The sequence below is a fragment of the Melanerpes formicivorus genome, unplaced genomic scaffold (assembly GCF_026170545.1).
Source record: "Melanerpes formicivorus ecotype bairdi unplaced genomic scaffold, bMelFor1.0.p_v2 SCAF_968, whole genome shotgun sequence".
Taxonomy (NCBI): Eukaryota; Metazoa; Chordata; class Aves; order Piciformes; family Picidae; genus Melanerpes; species Melanerpes formicivorus.
In genome coordinates this window covers 32,541-42,764 of record NW_027143320.1, presented here as the reverse complement: position 1 = coordinate 42,764, position 10,224 = coordinate 32,541, and the positions used below count along the sequence as shown (strand labels likewise).

Here is a 10,224-nt window from a genome sequence, read left to right as displayed (position 1 = left end):
CACCCTCACTGTAAGGAAGTTTCTCCTCCTGTTGAGGTGGAAGCCCCTGGGTTCTAGCCTGTACCCAGTGCTCCCTGTCCTACCACTGGGCACCACCAAACAGAGCCTGGCACCTTCATCCTGACACCCACCCCCCAGATATTCCTAGGCATTCATAAGGTCCCCTCTCAGCCTTCCCTTCTCCAGACCAAACAGCCCCAGGGCTCTCAGTCTTTTCCCATAGGGGAGATGACAGAATCAGAATCACAGAATCACCAAGGGTGGAAGAGACCTCACAGATCATCAAGTCCAACCTGTCACCAACACCTCATGACTAAACCATGGCACCAAGTGCCACATCCAATCCCCTCTTGAACACCTCCAGGGATGGGGACTCCACCACCTCCCTGGGCAGCACATTCCAATGGCCAACAACTCTCTCTGTGAAGACCTTTCCCCTTGCCTCCAGCCTAAACTTCCCCTGGTGCAGCTTGAGACTGTGTCCTCTTGTTCTGGTGCTGGGTGCCTGGGAGAGGAGACCAATCTCCCCAAATATCCTTGTAGCCTCTGTTGGACTCTCTCCAGCAGACCCCTGTCTCTCTCAAACTGGGGGAGCCCCAAACTGGGCACAGTATTCCATGTGTGGTCTGAGCAGGGCAGAGCAGAGGGGGAGAAGAACCTCCTTAGCCCTGCTGGCCACACTTGCTGCACCCCAGGCTGCCCTTGGCCCTCTTGGCCACTAGGGAACATTGCTGTCCCATGGATAATCTGCTGCCCACTGGCACCCCAGGGTCTTCCTCCCTGGAGCTGCTTTCCAGTCTGTACTGGTGCCTGTACCCCACTGACAGAGCTCCATAATTAGGGAGTCCCTTAGCCATGCCTCAAGCCACTGATCTCCACGGTGGGTAATGGGGCAGGTCCACACTTTAAAACATCCCTTGGACAATTTGTTCTCCTGGTGACAATGCCACCACTTTCCAAGAGTGGTAATTATCTGTGTACTCCAGTAATTAAAACCTCCCTGTGATTGCACTTGGAATGCCATAGATCTTGCACAAATGCTGCATTCTGCTGGCAGCATTTTACAGCCCCCCTCACCCCCCCCCCATTAAAAGGGAGATGGCTCTGGAAGGCTGCTGGCTGGGACAATGCTGAGTGCCTCATGAAAACCAACTTCTAAGGGAATAAATCAATCTACTAAATGCAATTAACAAGAATGGTGACAAGAAAAAACAACCCCCACACAAGGAAAGAAGATCTCCTCCCTCTGGGGCTCCTTTCCCATCCTTGCCATGTTTCTCTCCTTTCCATGTCCTTCCACCTTTGCCCTATCTTTCCATCCTTGCCCTATCACTCCATCCAGGCCATATCTTTCCATCCTTGCCATATGTTTCCATCCTTGCTCATAACTTTCCATCCTTGTCCTATCCTTCCATCCTTGCCCTATCCCTCCATTCATGCCCTATCACTCCACCCAGGCCATATCTCTCCATCCAGGCCATATCTCTCCATCCTTGCCCTATCTCTTCATCCTTGCTCATAACTTTCCATCCTTGCCACATCTCTCCATCCTTGCCACAGCTCTCCATCCTTGCCCTATCTCCCCATCCTTGCCCTACCTCTCCATCCATGCCCTCTCTCTCCATCCATGCCCTCTCTCTCCATCCATGCCCCTATCCCTCCATCCTTGCCCCTATCCCTCCATCCTTGCCCTGCCTCTCCATTCTTGCCCTATCCCTCCATCCTTGCCCCTATCCCTCCATCCTTGCCCCTATCCCTCCATCCATGCCCTACCCCTCCACCCTTGCCCTACCTCTCCATCCATGCCCTACCCCTCCATCCTTACCCTACCCCTCCATCCTTGCCCTACCCTTCCATCCATGCCCTACCCCTCCATCCTTACCCTACCCCTCCATCCATGCCCTACTCCTCCATCCATGCCCTACCCCTCCACCCTTGCCCTACCCTTCCATCCATGCCCTACCCCTCCATCCATGCCCTACCCCTCCATCCATGCCCTACCCCTCCATCCATGCCCTACCCCTCCATCCTTGCCCCATCCTTGGAGCCTCAACCACCCCTAAAGACATTGTCCCTGCTCAGTGCAAAGGGGTTTGGATGAGATGACCTTGAAAGGTCACTTCCAACCCAAACCATTCCCTGATACATTTCCCTTTCTGCTGTGCTCCCAGGGGGGTTCAGCTGCCATTGTCTGCCAACAGCTCTAAGTTAACACACCACAAAAAAATCGATGTTTATCCTCCAGCTCCTCAGCCACAGCCCAAAAGTCACCCAGAACTTGTTTGGTTTGCAGTTTCTTTCCCCCCAGAATGACCAACAAAAAAGGAAGAAAGGAAACACTGAGAAGGAAGGTTCCTGGTTTGTTGTTTTCCCCTTTGTTTGGCCACAATTTTCAACGGCCAAGGGAAAAATAGAGAGGCTGGGAAAGCAGAAGGGCTTCTCATGAAGTGCTCATCTGGTCAGAACCTCTATTTCCCAACCAAATAAAGTGCTGGTGGGGAAAAAAAGAAAGAGCCCCAAACAAAACCTGTAGGCAGCCTTGAAATGAAGACTGACAAGGTAGCACCAGCAACATAATTCACCAATGTTCTTCTTGGAGCAAGGTTAATGGACAGGAAAATGCAGTGGCTGGTGGCACCTGGGACCTGAATATGTATAAAATCCAACTCCTTTGTAAGAGGGGAATTGGATGGAGACCAGAACAGCCCCAGCCAAGCCAAACTCCTCGTTATAAACCTAAAGAGGGCATGTGGCACCCAGCTGGGTGAAGCCCCCCTGCTGGATTTTATTGCATGCAAAGGTGAAATCCAATGGGATTCAGCTGATTTCATCAGGCCAGCCCGAAAGGTCTGCGTGAAAGCAGCTGCCAAGAGCTCAGAAGGACAAACTCTGGCTGAGGCCAAGCCACAGCTGCAGAGAAATGTGGACTTCAGGCCTGAGGAGGAGCACAGTAAGCTCCATCTCTGGATGATTGCACTTGGCAGGGAGAGGAGCAATGCCCCCAAAGCTCTGTTCCTCTCTCAGCTGCTTCCTTCTCTTGTCCCCTTTGATTGAATCATCATTTTGATTGGAAAAGATCAATTGGGTCCAGCCATGATCCAGCCTGGAGAAGAGGAGGCTCAGAGGAGACCTTATTGCTGTCTACAACTCCCTGAAGGGAGGTTGTAGCCAGGTGGGGGTTGGCCTCTTCTCCCAGGCAAGCAGCACCAGAACAAGAGGACACAGTCTCAAGCTATGCCAGGAGAGGTTCAGGCTGGAGGTGAGGAAGAAAATCTTCCCAGCAAGAGAGATTAGCCGTGGGGATGTGCTGCCCAGGGAGGTGGTGGAGTCCCCATCCCTGGAGGTGTTCAAGAGGGGATTGGAAGCGGCACTTGGTGCCATGGTTTAGTCATGAGGTCTGCGGTGACAGGTTGGACTTGATGATCCTTGAGGACAGCTTCTGTCTGTGATGTAGATTTAGATTGGATGTCATGGAATAAGTTCTTTGCCATGAGGATGGTGGAACACTGCAACAGGGTGCCCAGGGAGGCAGTTGAGGCCCCATCCCTGGAGATATTCAAGGTAAGGCTCTGGGCAAGCTGATCTAGTTGAGGATGGGATGCCCCTGCTGACTGCAGAGGGGGTTGGACTGGGTGACCTTTGGTGGTCCCTTCCAACCCAACATATTCTATGATTCTCTGCACATCTAGTTGTGATTTACTTGGAAAACACCAACCAACCAACCCAACCCCAACCCAACCCCAAACCAAAAGCAAGCCAAGGCCTGCAGCACACAGCACAGCTGCTCGCAGGGACTCTCCCAGCTGTCACCACCAACAGCAAACACTACTGAAGCCCACAGGTCTACATCCACTGGCACCAGCAGAAGGCCTGCTCCATGGTCTGCAGGCAACTAAAATCCATGTTTCTAGGGCTGGCCTACTGCTGGCCATCAGCAAAAGGCTAAGTCATGCAGATGTCATCACCTCAAGCCACCCAAACAACTCTGGTGAGAGGCTGCTACCACCACCAGCACCACGGACAGCACAAGAGGCAGGACACCTCCTCTGACATGTCTTCTGGTCCTTTTCTGCTTCCTTGGGCACCTGCTGCAAGAAAACAACCCCAGCACCCTCCACTTACCCTGGCCTGCTGCAGGATGGCTTGGGCCTGGGCCTCCTGGGCTGAAACGAGAGGTCCTTTGGAGCCAGCATCTCCTCCTCCGCTAAAACGGAACTGATGGGAATGAGAGAGAGAGGCAGGTCACAGGGTTGCTGTCCCTCCACCCTCACTCCAGCCTGACTTCTAAACAATTCTCTTCAGCATGGCTGACCCCCACTCCATCACTGTCCTTCCAAGCCCATGCCATTAGCCCTCCTGCTCTCAGGACACCCTGGCACAAGCTGGCCGTTTCCCACCTCCCTGCCCACGCAGCGATTCTGCCAGCTGGAAGCCACACACAGTGAGGGGGATTGTAGGCTCTGAACTGTGAGGACCTCACACACCACCATTCAGACCTAAATGCAAGGTTCTCACAGGGCTGAGAGTCCCTGCATGGCTGCTGGTGGCCAGGAGATCCCCGGAGCTGGGGTTGCATCAGGTCCTTTGGCCTCTGGGTGCCCCAGACAAAGGCTGTGTTTCTCCAGCCTGGCAGCATGCTTCAAAGAGCAGACTCTGGCCACTTGTTCAAGCCAGGATCCTTCAGCACACAAAGGATTTAAACACCCCCAAGCATTCATCTTGTTTTGTTGGGGTTTTGGGGTTATTTTTCCCCCCCAAACTTGAAAGTGAAGGAGTTCAAGGTTTTGCTCTGCCTCTTCCACCCCCAACAGCTACAAGCTCCCTTTCCAGGGCACACAGCCTTCTCCTGCATGTGTGGCTGGGGTTTGGCAAGAAGGATTTTCCAGTCCAACCTCCTTGGATGGCTCTTTCCCCTCCTTTTCCCCTCTGTGTTTCACTTGGTTGCTGCTGGCTATGACCACATGGACTTGGCAAGGAGAGTCCAAGGGATGCAATGTATAGGCCTATGGCTGGTGGCTCCAGGGGCCAACAAATGCATTGTGATGGCCAACTGAGCTCCCCTTAGGTCCAGACTGTCCTGAGCACCCTGCCAAGAGCCTACCCAAGTATCACCCAACCACTTGGAGCCTGTACAAGAGTGCTGTGGTTTTGCACTGAAGACTCTTTCCCTTTGGTACTCCAGCACTTATTTTCAGCAGCTGGTGTCCTCAGGGCTTGCTCACATCAAAGCAGCCACAAAAGAAAACCACTCCTCTAGCATCCCAGGACCTAGAAGGCTGACTTGCTGCCTGCTCTCTTCATGCAGGAGTGAAAAATCAATGCAAATTAACCAGGAGGTCATCAGAAGAGATCAGTTCCTTGAGGTGCTTGCAGCTCAGGCACCTGCTTTGAAGAGCTGTTAGAGCTTCCTCCCTGCAGGAGGGAAGCCACTGCCTGGAAAGTGGAGCTTTGGGGTGTGTCTTCAGTTGCTTCTTCATGCCTGTCACCCTCCACCATTATGGCCAGGGAGAGAGACTTCAGTCCATCCAGCACCAGTGGAAATGTTAACCTACCTGCCCTGTGCTTTGGACCAGTGAATTTACAAAAGGAACAACCCAGCTCCAGCTTTGGTACCAGGGAAGATGTGGCCTTGGTGTAAAGGGGATGGGAGACTTCTGCAGGAAGAGGAGGCACCAAGCAGCAGCAAAGCCAGGAAGCTTTTTTCCCCCAGTTCCACTTCACTGGTACTTACAGGCAGCATAAGCATTGTCCCTGGAGGTCCTGGCAAGCCATCTGCTCCTGGAAGACCTGGGCGACCAGGTGGGCCCTGGGGAAAAAGGGAAGAAATAGAAATAAGCCTCTGGAGCATCACAGAATCATCACAGAATGGTTTAGGATGGAATGGACCTCAGAGATCATCTCCTCCAGCCTCCCCACCACGGGCAGGGACACCTCTCAACTAGACTCAGCTGCTCCAGGCTTCATCCAGCCTGGCCTTCAACACCTCCAAGTGCCAGGTGCTGCACATTGGCCACAACAACCCCAGGCAGAGCTACAGGCTGGGGTCAGAGTGGCTGAGAGCTGCCAAACAGAAAGGGACCTGGGGGTGATGATTGACAGCTGCCTGAACACGAGCCAGCAGTGTGCCCAGGTGGCCAAGAAGGCCAAGGGCATCCTGGCCTGCATCAGGAACAGTGTGGCCAGCAGGAGCAGGGAGCTCATCCTGCCCTGTGCTCAGCACTGCTGAGGCCACACCTTGAGTCCTGTGTCCAGTTCTGGGCCCCTCAGTTTAAGAAGGACATTGAGAGACTTGAAGGTGTCCAGAGAAGGGCAGCAAAGCTGGGGAGGGGTCTGGAGCACAGCCCTGGGAGGAGAGGCTGAGGGAGCTGGGGTTGCTTAACCTGGAGAAGAGGAGGCTCAGGGGAGACCTTCTTGCTCTCTCCAACTCCCTGAAGGGTGGCTGTAGCCAGGTGGGGGTTGGTCTCTTCTCCCAGGCAAGCAGCCCCAGAACAAGAGGACACAGTCTGAAGCTGTGCCAGGGGAGGTTTAGGCTGGAGGTGAGGAGAAAGTTCTTCCCAGAGAGAGTTGTTGGCCATTGGGATGTGCTGCCCAGGGAGGTGGTGGAGTCCCCATCCCTGGAGGTGTTCAGGAGGGGATTGGATGTGGCACTTGGTGCCATGGTTTAGTCATGAGGTCTGTGTTGACAGGTTGGACTCGATGCTCTTTGAGGTCTCTTCCAACCTTGGTGATTCTGGGTTTGATTTGCAAAGGCTTATGCCACAATTCAGAAGCTTGACAGAGGGGCAGTGACCCTGCAGACACCCCAATGCCATGGCAAATGTTGTGGCAGCACATCTGTAGGCACACATGATTTGCTTCTCCCATCCTGCCACACCTCCCTGTTTCCAGGCTCTGCCAGCTGCAGTTTTCAAGGGAGCAAGAAAAGCCTCCACAAGGCTCCCAGTTACTGGAAGCAGTCAGTGCTTGGTGGGGTCTGTTCAAGCCTATTAAACCCAAAGCAGGAGGCTTCACAGCTCAGATCAATGAGATAGAAATGGAGGAAGATAAATACATCTCCATGCATGTTCAGCCATCTGGGGCATCCCAGTTTTCTCTCCTCTGTCTTTTGATTTTTGAGCCCTAGGAGATTACTTCCATCTACAGTGAAGTGATCCTGTCAGCAGCTGTAAATCAGCCAGGCTCTGAGGATCTCAGTGGAGCTCTGCTGATTAACACCAGTTGGGCATCTCCCCCTTGTCCTAAAGAGAGGAGTGAGCAGGGAAAAGATCTATTGATGAAGCTATAAATAATCAAATGTGGCCAATTTTCCTCGGGCAGCTGATGGATTGTTGGGGTTCCCAACTGTGTGCTTGGCAAGGAGCTGCACTTAACCCAGATTTGAGCATCCCCCCAGGCTGGGTGAGGCACTTGGTGCCATGGTTTGGTTGAGTAGATGGTGCTGGGTGGTAGACTAGGACAGGACAGGACAGGACAGAACAGAACAGAACAGAATAGACTAGACTAGACTAGACTACACTAGACCAGACCAGACCAGGTTGGAAAAGACCTCAGAGATCATCAAGCCCAACCTATCACTCAACACCATCTAAGCAACTAAACCATGGCACCAAGCTCCCCATCCAGTCTCCTTCTAAACACCTCCAGTGATGGTGACTCCACCACCTCCCTGGGCAGCACATTCCCATGGCCAATCTCTCTCTCTGTGTAGAATTTCTTCCTCACCTCCAGCCTAAACCTCCCCTGGCACAGCTTGAGACTGTGGCCTCTTGTTCTGGTGCTGCTTGCCTGGGAGAAGAGACCAACCCCCGCCTGGCTACAACCTCCCTGCAGGGAGTTGGAGAGAGCAAGAAGGTCTCCCCTGAGCCTCCTCTTCTCCAGGCTAAGCAACCCCAGCTCCCTCAGCCTCTCCTCCCAGGGCTGTGCTCCAGACCCCTCCCCAGCTTTGTTGCCCTTCTCTGGACACCTTCCAGCACCTCAACATCTTTCCTAACCTGAGGAGCCCAGCACTGGACACAGGACTCAAGGTGTGGCCTGAGCAGTGCTGAGCACAGGGCAGAATGACCTCCCTGCTCCTGCTGGCCACACTGCTCCTGATGCAGGCCAGGATGCCCTTGGCCTTCTTGGCCACCTGGGCACACTGCTGGCTCATGTTCAGCCTACTGTCAACCAGTCCCCCCAGGTCCCTCTCTGCCTGGCTGCTCTCAGCCACTCTGACCCCAGCCTGTAGCACTGCCTGGGGTTGTTGTGGCCAATGTGCAGAGCTCTGCACTTGGATGTGTTCAATCTCATATCCTTGCCCATCTGCCCAGCCTGGCCAGGTCCCTCTGCAGAGCTCTCCTACCCTCTAACAGATCAACTCCTGCCCCCTGCTTGAAGTAGCTGCAGTTAACACAGATTTGCACATCCCCCCAGACTGGATGAGGCACTTGGTGCCATGGTTTAGTTGGTTAGGTGGTGCTGGGGGATAGGTTGGACTCAATGATCTCTGAGGTCTTTTCCAGCCTGGTTAATTCCATTCTAAAATATCTCTCTCTGCACACAACATCACTGAACCCTCCATGGAAGGGAAGGCAGCATCCAGCTCCTCACTGTGCGTGCCCAACTGCAATCTTCACACCAGCCTGAGGAGCTGAGTGACTTGAGCACGCCCCAGTGAGGCCAAGAGCAGCCCTGCTGGCTCAGTTCATGGCATGATGACAAGAGTGCCTGGCCAACAGCTCGAGCTGGAGGACTTGGCACTGCCCCTAGTCAGCCAACACCACCAACAAACCCATCTGGGGAGAAAGCAAGCAAGCCCTGAACGTCTATGTTTGCTCTCTCTGTGTTAGAGGTTGTGGAGCCTCCTTCCCTGGAGAGATTCCAAACCTGCTTGGACACAGTCCTAGGCAGCATGCTCTGGGCAAACCTGCTTTAGCAGGTGGGTTGGGCTAGATGATCTCCAGAGGTCCCTTCCAACCCCTTCCATTGTGTCAGCCTCACTCTCTCCAGCCTGCCTGGAGCCCTTCAAGCCCGTGCAGACACCAAACAAATGTTCAGCTAAACCCCTGCCACAAATCACAGATGTGCAGGGACACACAAGAGCCAGACCTTGTCCCCTACTCACCCCCCAAGGCAAAGGGAGGTGGATAAAGAAGGGAAAGGGAGAAAGGAAAGAGAAGAGAGCAATGAAGCCCCACACAAAGCAGACAACCAAAGCAATCCATGATGAGCTATCCCTGCCCACTGGCTTCCAGCAAGACCTTGCTGCAGCTCTCACATCTCTCTCTTCCTTCTTCTTCCTTTCCCTCTACACCACAGTCAATGTTTCCCTCATCATCTCCCTCTTCAAAAGGAACCCAAACCAAAGTTTCAAGCACTAAATTAGAGCCCAGCACCAGGGTGGAGGTGAAGAGCTGCTGCTGCTGCTGCTCCACCCAGCCCATGGCTTGGGCTGGTCCTGCACCACAATTACAGGGCAGAGGCAGAGCAGGAGCTGAGCTCTGCACCACAGCTGCTCCAGAATAACAATGCTGCTCCCAGCACTGCAGCAGACACCGCTGCAGCCACTTTGTCAGCGAGAAAACCCAGCCCCAATCCAAGCCCAGCAGCTCCCTCAGCACCCAAAGGGAGCCTACAGAACACCCCAGCCCAGCCATCTGTCACAGCAAGCTCAGCATCTTGAGTTCAGAGAATCACAGAGCTGCACTCAGCTGGAAGGGACCTCCAGAGGTCATCTTGTCCAACCACCCCCCCAGCCAGCAGGAATGTCCTCAGCTACATCAGGATGCTCAGAGCCTCATTAAGCCTGACCTTGAATTCCTCCAGGGATGGACCCTCCACAACCTCCCTGAGCAACCTGTTCCAGTGTCTCCCCCCCCTGCCCCCTCACTGGAAAGAATTCCTTCCTAATCCCCAGCCTCAATCTCCCCTCTTCCAGCTTCAATCCACTGCCCCTTGTCCCATGTAAGAAGTCCCTCCCCAGCCTCCTTCAGGCACTGGAAGGCTGTGTTTGCATCCATAAACCCCTCTTTATGTTTCAGGCTGGGGGGGGGGGAGGTCTTATCCTTGGTGGACAGAGCAGCAAGGGCAATGATCTGGAGGGGGAGTGGAGGGGGGAGGGGGGAAATGAATCCAAACCCATAAAGCACTTTGCAAATCTAAATTCATGAATGCTTTGCAGAGATGCAGCCTCCCAGAGCCTCTGCTGGTGTAAATCTGTGTCACTCCTGTTATGTAAATAGAGAT

General features: G+C 53.8%; 1 protein-coding gene across 1 annotated transcript in view; it reads right to left on the bottom strand.

Moving 5' to 3' along the window:
• Window positions 1-2,830: 2,830 nt before the first annotated feature.
• Window positions 2,831-10,224, bottom strand: part of LOC137460991 (collagen alpha-1(V) chain-like) — a gene marked incomplete at its 5' end in the record, with an annotated part of 29,123 nt that continues 21,729 nt past the window's right edge. The window contains 3 exons of the mRNA XM_068170966.1: window positions 2,831-2,849; window positions 4,112-4,215; window positions 5,732-5,806. Of these exons, the coding sequence (XP_068027067.1) occupies window positions 2,831-2,849; window positions 4,112-4,215; window positions 5,732-5,806 (198 nt within the window). The remainder of the gene's footprint in view (window positions 2,850-4,111; window positions 4,216-5,731; window positions 5,807-10,224) is intronic.